General features: G+C 37.6%; 1 protein-coding gene across 2 annotated transcripts in view; it reads left to right on the plus strand.

Annotated features, from left to right (window-relative positions):
• acoxl (acyl-CoA oxidase-like) overlaps positions 1 to 19,119 on the plus strand; it is a 49,892-nt gene that overhangs the window by 25,068 nt on the left and 5,705 nt on the right. For both annotated transcript variants that reach the window (XM_084390537.1, XM_084390536.1), the window contains 4 exons: positions 252 to 363; positions 2,093 to 2,180; positions 8,791 to 8,861; positions 15,764 to 15,865. In XM_084390537.1, the coding sequence (XP_084246663.1) occupies positions 252 to 363; positions 2,093 to 2,180; positions 8,791 to 8,861; positions 15,764 to 15,865 (373 nt within the window). The remainder of the gene's footprint in view (positions 1 to 251; positions 364 to 2,092; positions 2,181 to 8,790; positions 8,862 to 15,763; positions 15,866 to 19,119) is intronic.

The raw sequence follows: 19,119 nt of genomic DNA on the forward strand, positions 1-19,119 counted from the left end.
ACACAGTTAGGTCAACAATTTAGCAATTTAGCCTAAGAGGAAAATTTGATAGGTGTTAAATTGTTTTCTGGCCTGCTATTCATAACATATTAACCCAAGTGGAGATTTTCAGTCGTCCGTCATAGGCTGAATAAAATCAGCTTTTTTTTGTGTGTGTGTCTAGAGGCGATTCTGATAGTGATTGTATACAGTATCTCTTTGTTTGACTGAGTTAATCTGTATTTCTTTTGGCTATTTCCTTGTTTATCTAGCTTTCTTGGCTTCAGTGTGGACAAAGTAGGAGACCTAATGTTCCTGCTGAAAGCGGTGAGCTACAGGGAAAGGGTGTTACAGCGCAGTCTAGCAAGTCGACTTTACACGAAGGTCAGTCACTCTGTTTGCTCTGTGCTTTAACACTGCTTATTTTAAGGCAGAGCGGGTGACAAGATGCATAGCAAGTGTGAGTAACTGTGAAATGCTTTAAAAGGGTCATATAATGGTACATGCACTTTTACAAGTTGATTGTACTGAGATGTGTGTTGGCGGTGCCTGTACACAACCATCATAAAATGATAAAAATCCATCCAGTGTTTTTTTTTTAATCTCCTTATATGTTTTCCCCCGTCTCAAATCAAGCCGTTCGGAAGCCCCTCCCACAATTGTTAATTGACAGCAGCGTTTCAACACAGACCCGCCCTGAGCGAGCTGTCATCATAGTCCGCCATTGTTGATACGCTGGAGCAGAATGGCATCTAAGCGATTGTGGTGTTCTGTTCTCGGGTGTAATAAGGAACACAGCAGTCATTTTGATGTTCCTAAATCCGAACCGCTGAAGACGCAGTGGCTGAGTTTTGTTTTCGAAGGGAATATTCCCCACGATCAACGTCAATGCTTTCATGTTTGCGCGAATCATTTCTCACCAGACTGCTTTATAAACGAGGGTCAGTATAAAGCTGGTTTTGCTAAGAAGCTGCTCCTGAAAAAAGGATCGGTACCAACTATTCGTGTTCCTGCTGCACCTCCAGAAGAAGTGAGTGTAACGTTTTATTAGCCTTTATATTAATCTTTATATTAATCTTTGCAAATCGCTAGCAGCACGCTTCACGATGAATGCGGCTAAGGTTTACACTCAGGGTACATTACGGCATGTTTTCTATGTACGACGTTCTCAATATAATTCATCGTTTATATTCATCCCACGTTTATAATGAACAACGCTTTATGGTTATTGTGTTATTACAAACTGTGTACGCAGGTGTTAAAGTTAATGTGGTAACACTACACTAAGCTTACTTTAATTGTCGAACTTCTTTGGGGCCGTCATCTTGTTCCGGGTCCGACTCCGGTTCAAATTGATACGGTTGCACAGATGTGTCCTCAGAGGCTCCCGCTGCCATTCCTTCTCCAAAATATACCCTCAACTGTTGTCAAGGCAACACTCCACGTGTATTATGTCAAAACACCCCACAGAACAGAGGGGCGGGGTGAGCAAAGCTCATTATCATTTAAAGACACATGCACATACACAGGTAAAATGAGTGTTTTCTTACAATACTAATGAGAATTTTTAATTAAAGTATATTACAAACTTTTCATGTAGACCCTAAAGAATCATATTAACTTGTACAAAAATGCCATTATATGACCCCTTTAACTGAACATTTATTGGCTATAAAATACCACTCTTTTAAGTGCCAATAGAAAGATCATTTCATTTTATTTAGATTTAATTTGTTTAGATTTTTTAGAGAAACTAATAGCTGCTGTTCTCGTATGTTTTCCTGTCATCTCCACTCGCGTTCATATGTAAATTGCATGAGCTTATTTTGTTTGTTAGACCTGTGGCGTGATTCGTGTAATTGTGATCAGTTCAACAAAACACGTATGGGGATTACAGTGGTGATGATTTACCTTGAATACGAGCGAGAGTGAGCGTGCAGTTCCCCTTTTTTAGGTGGCCAATACACCGCTGATATGTCACAGCAATGATTTGCTAAATGTGGAATAGAGAGTATTTAATTGAACAAAAAAGCAACATGAGTCATCTATATATTTGCTCCGTTTTCCTGAAACTGTAAATTGTAAATTCAATGCTATTTATTCCCTTGAACAGATAGAGAAAAACAAAGATGAGTTTTTTATGGCCTGGAACGCTTGTTTACATCACGTGATCACTTTGGCATTGGCACACATACATAAAGGTGAGCGAAAGGGGAAGTTTATTTATATATATAGTTCATCTGTTACCCTTGTTGGATATATTACTGCAAATGTACTTTTTTTTTCTCATGCATATTCTCATAGAAAACTTTGAATGATGCCCGGATGTCCCAATAAGTATTTGGACGCTTAAACAAATGCCTGAATGTCATTGCATTAGTTGCACTTTTTATCTAAACATTAGGGTGTGTGTTCACACTTGTAGTTCGGTTCGCTTGGTTTGTTTGGTCCGGACCAAAAAAAAAAAAACCCATTTAGTCCTGGTCCAATTAGGGTTCACATTGGTCGGCTTTTATGAAATATATTAACTTACCGAACATCCAAAACAATGCTGTGTTCTGGGCTAAATGCGCTCGTTGTATGTGCGTCCCTACATATGATGGTGTTCTGACCAGCTGAGAACTCGTGAAGAGCTTATAAAGTGTGTAAAGGAGTCAAAACAGCGGCAGGAATCCCTCCATCACACACACAAACCAAGATCTGCTGTGGTGAGACGCGGTTCTGATGCCTGTACTGAACTGTGATGGGCAACATCACGACTATGATGAGAAAAAACAGGCGTGAACATTTACAGTTTACATGTCTTTGGTATTATTTCAGTCGAACCGCTCCAAAGTGTGTTTGAAAGCGGATCTAGACGCATCTTTTCAGTGTCTCGGTCCACTTGTCTGGTGCACAGTGCACACCAGGGTTCAGATTGCAACGTTCACACTTATTTAAATGAACCGCACTAACAGAGCAATGTAGATATAGATATATATATATATAGATCTTTGGTTTTTAATCTAACCAAACATGCCAAGTGTGAACACAGCCTAAAAGACCAGCTGGTGAAGTCATTGCAGAAATGGCTTTGAAATGGAAAGAGAAAATTGGTTTGCAGATGACACTTGTTTTGATATTTAGACATTTTTAAGTGTGACTCAAGTGTCCAAATGTAATTTTTTTTGTACATTTTGGCCACTGTGAATTTGTTCTTAGCATTAAAAATATTCAGAAAACTTATATACCAGATGGTTTTACCTTCAACTTAAATGAAATTTCTACATTAAAGTCCCCCTGTGGTGAAAATCCAGCTTTTAATGTTGTTTATATTAGAGATGCACCGATTACAATTTTCTAGGCCGATTCCGATTTCCGATTTTTCATTGAGTTTGACCTGCCGATACCGATTTTAGCCGATTCCGATTTTATTTTTTTCTAACCACTTTACAGCACACACAAATATTTATTTTCGATCTTTTCTTTAACCCTTTCACACGTAAGTTTAAAATATTCTAACTGACACCCCCACCCCCAGAGTGAGTTTTTTTCAAGGCGAACGTTCCCTTTAATGTTTCCATGGCGACGCGTCACGCGATACACCGCAGCCACAATAATACTGTATGACAGACACATCTGTCGCTTTTATTTCGCTTTTCCTTTTTTATTCAAAATATTCACAAACTTGCTTACCATGTCATCAACTAGCCTATCTGATATTATGATTCTCAAATATGTGTAACGTTAAGTGAGTGTGTTTGGTCGTTTAAAAACCTTTATAAATAATCTTGATCTATAACATGAGATGGGCGCCGCAATGTTGTCCTGTCAGTCGGATTTACAGCACGTGAATTCATCAGTTTCTCCCGAAATAAATGCAAGAAAGTGGCCGGTGAACTGAGAAGAATAGAGTAAACTTTATAGTTACTTCCACTATGTTTGTCTGATATGAATAACACATGTCGGCTAATTATATTTGAATAGATTGTTATTGCTGCTTCCACAGACATCAGTGTGTATTTTACAAACTCCAAATGTATTGTTTTACTCGTGCTTATGTGTATTTAAATATCTGAAACTTAAAATAAACATTATGAGGTTGAAAACACTGCTTAACGGTAGTTGTGATATATGACAGCGCTGAACGCGTCCGACTCTGGCCCAGCGCCAGCCAACGCGCGAAAGCACAGTTTGAATCTGGCAGTTATGCGATGTCACTGATCATTCTAAATGTAGCACCGTACTCTCGGGGCACAGAAATAAAATCCCATATATGAGACCGTACCGCTCAAAAGGTTAATCATGCAGCGCCCGAGTGCAAGTGCATTTGACCGGCATAAAATCGGCATATTTCAGACTGACCGGCCGGTCGCCGGTCATGGCCGATCACGTGAAAATCGGCCAATTCCGGTCACAAGCCGATCAATCGGTGCATCTCTAGTTTATATGTGGTGTTTTTAATATGCTTTAACCTGTTAACCGTTGCCAGTGCGCCCGCGCACTGAAGCGTTATTTATTTATTTAATTCAAAATTACTATCAGATTTAATGTTATACCTTGACAAACTATACATAATTAAAAAGATATAATACTCAAGTTTCAGTATTTGACCACTATTGTATTCTGAGAAACTCATAGTGACAGTTATGTCTTAATTTGTGTCAGGAGTTATGAAATGAAAAAATGAGTCGATACCTTTAATATGAATTATGCGCGTCAGCCGCTTTCATTCATAAAAAACTCCGTGCTGTAGTCATGACAGCGATACACAAAACAACGTCCCTCAGGGCTTTAGCTCAAAAATGTGCAGATTTGGAGAAATATTGATAGATTCTCATAGATTTACATCATATTTCTATAGACAGGAATAATATTTATTGAATTTATACCCAAATGCGTCGATGTAATCTTTATGAGCATTTGGTATTCCGATACTGTGTTTTTTAATTCATACCAATAGCCTGAGGGCGCTACATGCACAATAATAGTCCATATATGGAACATGAAGAAGAGCCATGACCATGTGACATTCCAGGACATCACTGATACCTGACTGATACACACAAAGCTAACAAGAGATCGCGCTGTAACATGCAGATACAGATGTTTTGAAGACAATAAACATGATTGCACTGATATTTGAGTTACCTGTGTTTTTCAAGCCATGCCAGGTATTTTCATAATAATAGATTATATTTATAATGTAATGCTAATCTATATAGACTATCATTGTGCAGAACACTATCCAATAGTATATTTTCTGTCTGATTTTTTTTAAGCCAAATTAGATCACAGAAGATTATTTAAAATACTCGTCTTGCGTTATAAAGTAAGTTTGGAGCACAAACATGGTTTTAATCTCATAAATTGTCGTGTATTGATGGTGTGCTAAGCTAACATGCTAGCTAGCCCTAGGTGCACCTGCTACCTAGAAGTTATACTTTTATTATTTTTTGAATGCTACCTGAAATGTGTCTTTATTCAAGAAATGCATTTGATACAGTTTAAAATGTGTGGTAAACTTTGAGAAAAGAAATTAGGGACTGAAACCCTATGAATAGCCTGTGAATAGCCAGTCGTTAGTAGCTATAATGCAGACAAAAGAAATGCATATTTCGAGCCATAACCAGGCTGGAGAGAGGTGTGAATGTGTGCAGGAGAGACTGAGACTGAATGGGGATCGTCTGCACCACAAAACAATAGAGACAATATACTGGATAGATGGTTAGAAGATGACAATAAACATCAGTAGCATTTTAGCGTCAAATCAAAATAAAGTCATTTGACATGGTCTTGAAAAACATTTAACCAAATACAGAGTTTTGGACTTATTATCTTCAGATTTTAAACATAGAATGTTTAGACATATGGCTTTAGCTGTAGTGCATTTCTAGATTGCTCCAGTGCCAACTTCAATTTTATTTTCATGAGGATGTTTCATAAAAATTAATTTCTAATAATTTTACAAAACTTTGAAGCTATTTATAACAATTTTTGTCATTATGACAATAATTAATTCTACATTTACAATAAACTGCCAGGTGTCAGCTTTCAAATGAGATCATACTTGTGCTTTTAATGCAAAGGGTTCATGAACTGTATCTGTTTCAGTTTGGGTATGTCATTTCTGGGGATTTTTCAAAAGTGGGGTTGCAGCTTAACAGGTTAAGACAAACCATGTGTAAATTCATGAGTCGACGCCATTGCTGAGTATTTTCTCCTTAAAACTGCAGTGAACCAAAGACAGTCTCAAACACACGCTTTGAAATCGCTGGTGTTTCTGACGTCACAAACTACCTTGTAACCAATCAGGTGAACGTGTGATCGTCAACCAGTGGATCTCTGAGCTGGTGTGAGTGAGTGGAGGCGGGGCTCATTTGCATATTCATAGAACCACGTATTCTAAATGAGGCAAGAGTTACATTCATGCTATTTTAAGGCATGAAGAATCTTTTTTTTTTCAAGGAAAAACATTTAAATAATTAATTAATAAGTAATTTTGCTGATCAAAGATGAGTTTTAAGGGATAAAATGATTGACTCCAGGGGGACTTTAATACATGAATACACTTAGGATGCCAGCATTGCAAAAAAAAAGCCTATTCTTAATGAGTATTTTTGTCTTATATTATCCAGTGAAAATGTCTAAAAATCCTTGAGATTAGAAAAATGTAAGTTGCCGATTTGTGTTACCATTTATCTATTTTAACAAAATTAATTTATAAAATAATTAAAACAATATTTAAGAATACTTTTTTTTATTATTATAATGTAAAATATAATCCTTAATATCTCAAGCAGTGTTGAAGTAAATTTAAGTATTTTGATATATTTGTCTTGGAAAATAATTTCTCATTTAAAACACATTTAGACCCCCCCTCCCCCCCCTTTTTTTCTTCTTCTTTTTTTTCTTTTTTTCTTTTTGCAGCGAGGATGTTGTTGCAACTGGTCCCTAAATGCTACTTTTCATTATTTTACACTTAAATGTGTCCCAAACACAAGCACAGTGTAGTGCATATGCATTTTAAAACATTGTAAGATTTAGAGTAGGTGATTCATGTGCCTGTGCAGATTATAAACTCACCACACGTCTTTGATCATTAAAGAAACTGTTACACTTCCCTTTGACTTTCTGATTCACTCTTACACTCAGTTAGCAACAGAGAAGTTTTGTGCATTCTAAGCCTCTGATGTTCTAGAGTATTTCCACATGCTGTCTGTGTGTGTGTGTGTGTGTACATGGGTTTGTGTGTCAAGATATATTTTCCTCCCCTGATAGCAAATTTCCATTCTCTCACCCTCCTCCCACACACTTATACACACACAGAGAGATCATGCGCTAATTTTCTCTGAGATGGGGCTGATAACATTGAGATGAGGGGTTTTTATTCACACCTTATACAAGTGTTCCAGTCTCTTCTTTCATTTATGATATTAATACTGACTTATAAATGATTGTAACACATAGTAGTAGCCAAAGATCACAGAATATGTATTGCTATATTTACATTGCTCATTGCCTAAAAAAAAAAACTAAAAAACAACAGACATATAGAGTCACATAAGGAAACTCTGCACATGCTCTTCAAGCATAGCTGTCAATTCAAACTATGGGATAAAATCTGCACAGACACAACGATGTCTATACATTGGAAAATATTAATGCAAATAAGTTGTTAAACAATCAAAGCTGCTTTAAAGGGCTCATATCATGAGCAATCAAATTTTACTTAATCTTTAGAGATAAAAGAGCTTGATGCACTATGACAATGTACTGTTACTTTCAAAGGAAAGACTTGCTCCCCAGTGCAAAAAAAAGCACAGAAATTGAATTGATCAAAGAAACGAATAATCATTTATTCTCAATAATGTGGTTGTAGGATTGAAAGTCCCACCTTTCAGTTAAAAGAGCTTCAACACCTTTTTTGGTACAAAATTTTTTTTTTTTTTTTTTTTTAATGCAAATTCACATTGGCTGAATTTAGAATCTTATGATTTGAATTATGTTTTGTTTTATATTGTTTTGGTCTTTCCTCTTTCAAGTAGATAAAAAAAGAATTTGCTCGGTGGTGCAACAGACTTTGGTGCATCAAAGCGCTTCTCATTTCACATTCTTTTCTTTTCTTAAAGGCACAGGCACGTTTCATTTTAAGGGTCAGGGAGAAGCTGAAAAATCACAAGTGGACGACGCTAAACACAGGTGTAAATGGAGTCTAAAACGTTTTGAGCTTGTCCACTTTCAACCACTTCCAGAGGTGAAAACGCATTCGACCGGATTGCATTCACAGTGTAAACGCTCATGTGGTCGAATGTGTTAGAACAGCCACAAAAGACCGTCTACTCTCCGTCTACTGACCCAAAGCATAAACATTATGGGAAGCGCTCTAGACAGACGGGATTTAAACTGTCGGCTGGAGACCCAGGGTTGGTTTGAAGACGAAAAACGTGCCAAACACAATGTTCTCTCACCATTCCTGATTTATAACACACACTCGCAGCGTTCGGCTGGTCTTGCGGCTGTCAGAGCAGAAACGAAATGCTCTCCGTGTGTTTTTCTGTCGTCTCCGGTCGCGTTCATATGTAAATTGCGTGAGCTTATTTTGTCCAGTAGAACAAAAGATCTGAAAACCCATAGACCCTCCCCTCGAAGAAATCAGGACAGAAGTGGTTAAAGTGGACAAAAGAGACCAGGTGTAAATGGGAATGTGTCTCCCTCGTATCTCAATACGTAAACAGGACCTTTAATGCAAATAACTTAAACCTCAGGGTTTTTTAAACCATCTTATTAATAAGATTGCATTTTTGAACATATCTAATTTTGTTTCTGCAGTGACCTTGGAGCAGTTTGCTCTCGCCATTCAAGAGTGCCATATCAAAGAGGACCATGCCTTGCTCACCAAGGTACGTGTGAAGCTCTGCTCTGTCTGCCGCGCCACATGACACTCTTTTTGTCTTTTGACTCATCAGCCGGTTCCAATGGAAAGTTCTCAGAAACAACAACAGCCTCGTGCCCACTCAAAAAACAATAAGCTGCGCTTTTCATCGTCGCAGGGAGATTTCAGAGGATTCCACTCTTGACCACGTGTTTGGAAAATGCAGACTGCAGAAAAAAATAACTGCATCCCTTACATCAGTGTCATGGTTGTGAGGCTTCTTAGAAGGGGGCGAAATTAGTGTAAAGGACCAGAATAATAGCACACTTTTACATTTTACAAGAAAATGTGTGGTGCTTCCCATGCAAAACTCATCACCACAGTCCTTTGGTGTTCTGGGTGGTTGCTTGCAGTCAAAACAGCCCACCCGTAAACCCTCAGACTTGTGAGTGTCATCTTTTGACTTGGGCCAGTGAGCAACCATCTTGAACACCTTAGGAAACACATGGTAACGCCCTAGCAATTACCTAGAACAGGCATCCTCAAATAACGGTCCGCAATCCGGTTCCGGACCCCGACTTTGTTCCAACCGGACCAAAAAAACAAAATGTGGCACCATTTTACTATTTCTGCTGTATAAAGTGAGCAGCACGTCAAAACAACTGAGCTGTTTACACCATTAGCACTCAGGGCTGTTTTATGGTAATGATCATTCGTGCTATATCCTCTAATATGTTTTATCTATAGCCAAACACCTCATAAGCCCTTTCCGCTCCGTGCACGTTGCTTCTCTCTTCCACCAGAGACGTAAAGCGCTACAAGAGCTGCAGATGATGTGGTTATTTTAACAGTAGCAGAAACACGTGAGCAGCAAAAAATATATACTTGCTAAAACACTTCAGAAAACGAGAATGCAGTAAATATAGCCGAGTTATTTTTACGGGTCATACATACAGTATATGACTCTGACCGTTCAAACCAGGTTTCGTGACAATCTACATTTAGCATTAGGCCTAATCAGCATATTAAACAATGTTATAATTGTAAATGGCAGGAAAAGACAATTAAAAGTTTGAAATGAGAGCATTTTGAATATTATGTATGTTGTTTTATTTTTAAGCAAAATATAAAATGGTTCAAACTTCAAAAGGAAAATCCTGAACCCCAATACAGTATCTTTTATTGGTCACATGACCTTTTGCCATACTTATGCATAGATAATAATAGCCTGATAAAACATCTGATTTTACCTTTTAATATTTATATCCCAATTGGGCTCATCTGATGAAATATTGAATTGAATTTTTATATATATATATGCCACAGCTTTGGCTCTCCGGACCCAATATTCTCATCAAAATATATATAGCAATTACAAAAAGGTATTGTCCAGACCTCTGCTTGGACGTAAATATATGAGGAAAAAAAATGCAAGCAAACTTTTTGATGCAAGTGAAAAACAAAGCAAAAGGGCTCTTTGATGCACTTTGAAAAAAAAAAGAAAAAAAAGATCTGCTAGCAATGTTTTCAAAAACACAGACAAAAAAGAAAAAAAAGAAAAGACAATTGGTGGTTTTGCTTGTGAAACATTTTTTTTTCTTTTTTTTTCTCAGGTGCACAATGAAAGGGAAAAAACTGCACAGCTCTTTTCTTATTGAATATCCTGAAAATATCACAAGTTAAATGTGTTACAAATAAGTCTCATGCTGACATTAACCGAAAATGAAAATAATGTCATTGTTTTACCATAAGTAATTGGAAACTTGTATGAGTTACAGTTAATAATGTCTTAAATTTGATGTGTTCCTCATAAAAACCTATAATGTGGCTTCAGAAGAAGAAGTACTTTAAAAAAAAAAAAAAAATTTTGTCCTGTAAGGACCCCGAATCTCTCTCTTTCTTTATATAAAAAGAGCAGAGTAAACATTCAGCCTCAGATCTCTGTATGTCTTCCACAGAAGAAAGAAAGTCATGTAGGTTTTCAATGACATGAGGGTGAATAAATGATGACCGAAATGTCATTTTTGGTTGAACTATTCCTCTCAGGTTCTTGTGGCACAGCATTATACTAAAAGGTTGCATCAGTCAGAGTCACACTTACACTTTAGCTTTAAATTGGCACTGATATGACACAGCTAAAACACGTATCAGGATGTGTGCTGCAGTCATATGAGTCTCAGGTTAGCTCTCTGAGCGCCGGAGCAGAACCGACCGCACTGATCTGAGACCTGCTGACAGCAGCTGTCAGGCCCTCTGGAGAGCAGATAACATGAATAAATCTCAGATAATGACCTCGTTCCTGGCAGGTCATGAGGTGTGCTGTCACACTAGTCCTGTGATCGAGAGACAAAGCGCACCAGTGAGGAACAGGAAAACCTCACTTCCACCTGTTTCTTCAAACTTCTGTTGCACTGAAGAGCATGCTTACGATTCCGCACAGTCATGGGACCTGTGATCCTACCTCAGCTTGACATTTCACATCCATGTTTCTAGATTGCATTTGTCCTAACTCTGCTTTAAAATGAGTTCTCCTAACTCATAAAAGAACTCATTTGAATGTTTTTGGAGTGTTCCGAATGGAATACTAACTTACTACCTACAGAATATTGTATGATACACAATAATTGTTTTTAGTTTTTAATGTTTATAGAGTGCAACAGTAAAATCCCACTCATTTTCTCCATCTTAACTATAACTTTATAACTATAACTGTGAAAGACAGACCTGCTGTGAGGCTGTTTCTTCTGTTCTGCTCTTTTGTTTTAGCCATCAGTGCATTAATCCAACTTATACTACAGGGCTGCTGAATGCTTGAATCTGATTGGTTGACAAACATTCTAAGGTGTTACATTTTTTTTTCAGGGAAACGCACTGCTAAAGTAGTTCCAGGCAGGTCTTGACCGCGTTATTGTTTCATATCACTACGCCTAATGATCTCAGTTATTTCAAAGGTTTTTACAGACTACAACAGAAGAACCAAAACCCACAACGAAACTGACCAAGCAAATAAATATAGTCAACAATAGGATAAAGACAACAAATTATTTCCATGTTTTTGCCACAAAATTACATTTTGTTATGTATGGAAAGCACATACTCGCTTTCTACCACTTAAACACACACACATACAGTACAGACACACACTTGCACAAAAATTTGTTGCCAGCGCTGCTCTGATGATTTTATCAGCCAAATAGTTTAGCAACTTAAAAGCTACAAGACATTTCTCACTAGCGATATAATAACAGCGTTGTTCTTGAAGCAGATAAACTTAGTTTCGCTATTAGTGGAGACGCTGCTGCCAAACACAGTTGAAAGAAACACAGACTGAGGTCATTCACACACGCTTAAACTCTCTCTCTCTCTCTCTCACTCTAGGAGTGTTTCCATTACAGATTTGCGCAAAACTCTGGATTTTTTTTCTAAATGTCAAAAAAAAAAAAAAAAGTGCAAAATGACGGCGTTTCCATTAACCGATGTTATGCGACTAAAACTTCATCTTTCCTCTCACGATAAGTCATTCCAAAAATCATAGCAACGGACGCTGGTAGGTTTATGTATCTCAGCCACCGCACTGGCCATTATTATTAATCAAAGGAGACGTATGTGTGTTATCCAATCATTAATGGAAAGGAAAGACCCTTAGCCTGTACTTGAGAGCGGCACATATTTCTGGGTGTTTTTCCCTCATTTCTGCTTCGAGGTCTTGATTGTGGCATTTCTTTGAGGTTTAGAATCCAGTTTTCTGTAATTCTTCTGTCTATTAGGAATTTAATAAAGAACTCTGTCTCGTATTCTGTCCAAACATACCGCGTCATCTACGTCAGGTGACCTGTAAATGCACAAAAAACTGTTTCCATTGCAGTTTTGCAAAATATTTATTTTTCAAATTGCCTGAAAAACCACCTCATGCGAGCGTAAAAACGTTTTTTTGCGATAAATGGGCGTTTTTGTGAAATTGATGTATTTCCATTGGGCGTATTTTCAATTTTCAATTTCATTTTGCGCAATTTGAAGGGTAATGGAAACGCGGCTTCTCTCTCTCTCTCTCTCTCTCTCTCTCTCTCTCTCTCTCTTATAACTGTATTAGTCTGCTATTAATGTCTTAAGCCTCAGTTAAATTTATGTTTTGGAACTCGAAATGGAGGCGTGGGATGAGATTACATCCTACACACAAGTGTTTTAAGGACAAAAACTTGACAAATGTCTTGAAATACAACTTCTGAACAATGTTTTGTGGTGCGGTAACGTGGTATAATTTAATCCGGTCCGTTGAATTATTAGAAAATAATGCACACCTGCTTTGCGTCGTGGCCGTAGGCTATTACCACATCGGTGTGAATTATTTTCTAATAGTTAAACGGCATGTCATCAATTATTTCTTACTTATATTTTAAGGAATATTTAACAACTGAATTCCTGGTGAAAAACCTCATTATCCATGATGGAAGAAATTTCCACCAATCAGAGAATCGAGAGAAACAAATCTCGCCAAAACAGCTCGCAGTGACCGCCCACTCAAATATGCGGTTTCTATACACACAATCAACAACTTTAAATCAACATTTCTCTATCGTTTTTAATACAATTATGTAATTTGCGATGCTTCATGGGAAGTTATTAAAGTTGTTAAGTACACAACTTTTCATCCATTTTTCAAATCCATTTTTGCTTCAAAAGTTTGCAATGTTATGATTCACCTCATAGCTGGTTGGTTATATATATATAATCTACACTGATAAAAAGTACTGTTCTTTAAGTTTAACTGTTTCTGACTACTAAGAAGCAAATCATGATCGATCAATGGCTATGACGTAACTAAAGTGCTATTAATTGTTCCCAACTTCCTTTATTTCAAAACAGGAAAGGAAACTACGAAGTCATTTCTTGGGGTCTTTATGCTTTTAATAATTACTATTCAGTCGTTCTCATGATTGTGCGTGATGCGCATGGTTTCAGTTCCCAAAGCTGACACGCTAACAAGGTGACTTCCATCTCAGTCCAACACTTGTTCAGCATGGACTGATAAGAAACTTAATAGCGCTGCGATAAGCCATCGATTCTCTGGTTTGCATATGAGGAAGAGAGCAGAACACAAAGAACGAGAGAGATTGCACGCCGCTACGGTTGCTATGTTGCTTTGATGCAGCGTTAATTAAAAAACAAGTTGATACGGTGCATAAAAAAGCTGTAGTGAACACGCTGACCGCTGTTTGCCATGAGGTCAGAGGGTATATTATTCCTCTTAGTGTCCATGCTTTACAACTGATTGCTCTGCATGCTCTGTTTTTTCCTGTCCAGCTCTTTGATGTAGCTGGGTGGTTTGGTTGCTACCTCACCTCTGTGGAGAAGAGATATTAGCTCGTACCGCTACTGTTTTTCCATCCCCTTCATCTTGTGTATGACATCCTGTACTCACTCAAGCTGCTCGCATGTGAAGGGGCCTACAGCTCGTATAGGGTCCTTTAGTTATGGAAAATAACGTAACATAACATACAGGGGTCAGCAAGTATCTTTCCACTCGCATTTTTCGACCTTGCATTGTGCTAATTCTGAATGCTCTCAGACGGCGGCACGGCTACAGAGCATTCGTGGACTGCCTGATGCATTTTGCATACAATAATGATAAGAGCGTGCTGAAATCGTGATTGGCTAGTTTACACATGCTGAATTCGGAACCGCACACCAGCATACTACTCTTACTATTTCTACTATATCTCTCGGGAATAGTAGGAGTAGAATGCATGCATTTAAGAGATAATCAAATGTTTACATTACATTTATGCATTTTGGCAGATGCTTTTATCCAAAGCCACTTGCATTGCATGCAATGTGCACATTTGATCAGTTCTTGCTTTTCCTGGGAATCAAACCAAGCGCCTTGTTCTACTGTTTGAGCAAATAAATCAGACAGTAGCTGGTCACTTTTCATGTCATTCAGATGTGCTCAGATGAAAGTCCAGTTGGGCCGTTCACACCAAAGACGATGACTATAACAAGTCAATTCCATTCAAGTTGATTTGTATATCGCTCTTCACAGTACATATTGTTTCAAAGCAGCTTCAAAGAGAATGCATACAATCAGGAAGTAACAATTACAATAACTATTAAGTTTCAATAATTGTTCTCATTCTGTGAGAATTAGTGAAGTCCACAGTATAGTGGACCACATATATAGTGAATTCTCTTTGGAGTGGATTCCCAGCTATAGTTTCTTCATAGTCTAACCCTAACCCTAACCCATGCAACAGAATAGACAACAAAAGTGTACTTGCAATGCTTTTTAGAATTTCAAAGGAAATATTCAATGTGATTTGCAGTGTGACTACTGCAATATATATAATGCTTCAAATAAAGTGTTACTCATATTATATAAAAGCATTTTTCATGCATTAATTATTCCTTGTAATGCACATCAAGCGTAGCGTCAGCTCTGGCAGGTCACGTTAGTCAAGCTCGCATCAGTGACCCTCAGCTGATACACGTCTACCTATAGAAATACGACGCCTATCACTGTACGTCAGTCAGGATTTGGTAATTGTCGATTTGCTAATTGCTAATTTGACGATAGTGGTCCTGACAGAAATAATGCATTGTAAGAAGAACTCATGAATAATTGTAACCACATATATAATACTTATCTATTCCTTGTTACACTTTTAGAAAGTACATTATAATGCATTTAACACGTGACAAACAGATGTAACAAGGAATCTGCAAATATCGTAATGCATTTTAACTTTGGTTGCACTTATTTATAAAACAATATAATGCATTATAACATGCATTATGAATACTTTTATAATTCAAGTAAAGAGTTACCCAAATATGCATCACTTATATGCAGATGCAAGATGTGCAAATCAGCCCTATGGGTTAAGTTGTGTCTTTTTTGTTGCACTATTACGCATTTTCCTGTTTCTCTTCCAGTTCTGCCTTCTTCACGGCACTAGTCTGGTGTACCAGGAGAGAGCGTGGTATCTTGAGCACAACTACCTGACCGCTGGCACCAGCCGACAGATCCGCAGCCAGGTACTAAACCCATTTAACCATCAGTCACATCAGGAGGGGTATCAGCATGCACTTTTCGGTCTTCAGTGTCACATGATACTCCAGACATCATTCTAATATGCTGATTTGCTGCTCAAGAAACATTTGTGTTGAAAGCAGCCCATCAGGAGAGTCTCAGCACGCTGTCAGTCAGACTTTAGGCAGTTCAAGAGGCGCAAAGCCTTTCTGCTGCCCATCTGAGGCTGTTTGGGATTAGATCTCCTCATTAAACCTTTGCTCATCAGCCAGTGTTTACGGAGAAGGGCAGAATGTGAACATTAGCAAAGGGGGTATTGATCGAGCACACACACGTAAAGTGGCCAGTTGTTCACAATTAGCTGTGATTAAACATCCAGGCGTCCTCATCGGGGTTCTCCACACCGGAGCCGAGAGGGTTGACACCGGTCTGTCAGTATGCGGTCAGCAGGTGCTTTACTGCATGTTTACCACTCCGACAAACCCAACACAGCCGCTCTCTCTGCGCAAACAACCCCCTCTGTTCTCCCAGAGCGCCACACGTGACTGAAGGCACGTGCTTACGCTTCCTTTCAGCGTGCTCATATCAACTATTGTTAAATGTTTTCAATGGCTTATTGAAGATCATTTATCATGTGACAGGCTGCATAACGTGACGAAAATAACCCGATTGCTTGTTTATAATTAGCTGCTGTTTGCTGGCTTTCTTAAGGACGCACGCAGGAATCACGAATGAGGTCTCTTTAATATCTCGACTGTTCCTCCCTAGAAAGCAGTGGGATTAAATGGAGAGCCAATTTAGACTTTGCACAAGTCTCTTTTCACATCTGGCCCCAGTGATCTCACATGTCTCGAAGCTTCAATATCTCACGTGGTGCTCAAAAAATATGGTAACACTTTACAATAGGGTTTCATTAGTTAACTTTGTCAGTTACTAATAACGGACAATACGTCTACAGCATTTATTCATCTTAGTTAATGTTAATTTCTACATTTTTAAAATCAAATGTTGTGTCTGTTAACATAGTTAATGCACTACGAACTAACATGACCCAACAATGAACAACAGTATTTTTATAAACTTATAAACTTATACAATTTTATAGCTTTATGCTCTTGCTGTATGTTAACTGCTGACTTATTTGTGTCTATTATTATAGACTCGTGATTGAGAACTGTGTTATGTCTTCTGAGCTGTAAGAGCATTAACATATTCCTTTGTGACTCTCATGTTTACGTTGGGAGTCAGTAAATTTGTATTGTTTTTAGTGAAGTGAGAGCTGCTGAAGAAAGGATCTATCCTCAGACAAGATGAAAACATGTTTTTGACAGATAAGATTGAGCATCTTTGCCTATCGTCTCTTTTTCCATGCCGTAGAATAAGCCATGCAAATAATGCCATGCAGGCTCAACGAGCTTTGGTTGACATTACGTTTTGTTATTGATCTGAGAGTCGGTGGCTGCTGAAGTTAAACCAGAACATCTCTGAGTGGTATAGAAACAGGACTGAGTGTCAAATCCCTTTCGTTGCATTTTTTTATATGCTGCGGGTTCGTTTCAACGCCGTTCATTTCAATACATTTGAAGAATGTGTTGTTTTAAGGGGATTTCCTTCTATAAAAGAAAGTACAATGCATGAGGTTGTACTTGAATCAAAAGATAATTTATCATTAATTTACTTAAAATGAATAGTTTAATCATTGTACACTACCATTAGAGCACCTTCTGCTCATCAAATATTATTGCAATTAAAAATAAGTGTTTTCTATGTGAATATATTGTAAAGTGTAATTCATTCCTGTGATCAAAGCTGAATTTTCAGCTTCATTACTCCAGTCTTCAGTGTCACATGATCCTTCAGAAATCCAGAAATCATTCTAATATGCTGATTTGATGCTCAAGAAACATTTCTGATTATGATCAATGCTAAAAACAGTTGTGCTGCTTCATATTTTTGTGGGAACCATGATACATTTTTTTTTCTCATGATTCTTAGAAATTCTTAGAAAGTTCAAAAGAACAGCAATAAATATATAAATACAAATATTTGGAAACATTATAAATGTCTTTACTGTCACTTTTGATCAATTTAATGCATCCTTGCTGAATAAATAATTTCTTTTTAAAAAATGTGAACAACTTTAAGGCAAGTTTTTTCCTTATGAAATTTGGGTCACACTTTAGATTAGGGTCCAGTTCTCACTATTAACTAAATATTATGACTTTTGCCTCAATAAACTCCTAATTACTGCTTATTAATAGTTAGTAAGGTAGTTGTTAAGTTCAGGAATTGGGTAGGATTAAGGGATGTAGAATATGATCATGCAGAATATGGCATTGATATGTGCTTTATAAGTACTAATAAACAGCCAATATCCTAGTAATATGCATGCTAATAAACAACTTAATAGTGAGAATTGGACCCTAAACTAAAGTGTTACCAAAATTTTTCTTTATTTTCATAAAAGAGAGTACATGAGAGACTCCCGTTTATCTGTCACGATATTTAGAGAGAATATTGCTTCTTGCAGACCTAAAGATGTTCACGACTCTTTACTTTGGAGTCCCGGTCAATTGCTTATGATCAAATTTGAATGCATTTTTTGCAACTTAAGTCCAATTTACAGTCCATGATCTGAGGTGTCATTAATATCCAGAAAATGGAGCTGAAGTTTAATACTCAGGTTAGGGGTTCGTTCAGGTCACTAGCCTAAGAATGAGCAGCAGAAATAGTGCTTGACTTGACACTAATTAGTGAGTGTGTGTGTGTGTGTGGTATGAGTGAGGCAGAAGAAATGTCCGTGAGCATGTTTTTGAGTGAGTAAGTCTGTGTGTGTGAGGTCTGAGTGTGTGAGGACAGTATCTGTGCATGAGATCCTCACATGTACGTGTGATTTCTCTGTGTGTGGCTCCAGCTCTTTAGAATGACTCCTATTGTACACACTCTCCTATCATTACACGTGTCAACATTAGAGCCAAACTCGCATGCTTCACTGAACACAGACAAACACACACACACACACACACTCACACTCACCCCAACACAGAGGGTTAGTGTTGGAGACTGTTTTATTTTTAATTGTGAGCTTTATGTAATGTGTTATGAGTGATGAATAACTGTTTGAAGGGGATTTTTGTGGACGTGCAAAAAGTGAAGGCCGGTTAATAAGTGTCATTGCTTTGAAGCTGCTCTTTCATAAAGTTATAAATTATGTTTTATTTAAGTATCAACTTGTCTTAGATGTTTCTCCTGAAATTCA

The sequence above is a fragment of the Rutilus rutilus genome (genome assembly GCF_951802725.1).
Source record: "Rutilus rutilus genome assembly, chromosome: 20".
Lineage (NCBI taxonomy): Eukaryota > Metazoa > Chordata > Actinopteri > Cypriniformes > Leuciscidae > Rutilus > Rutilus rutilus.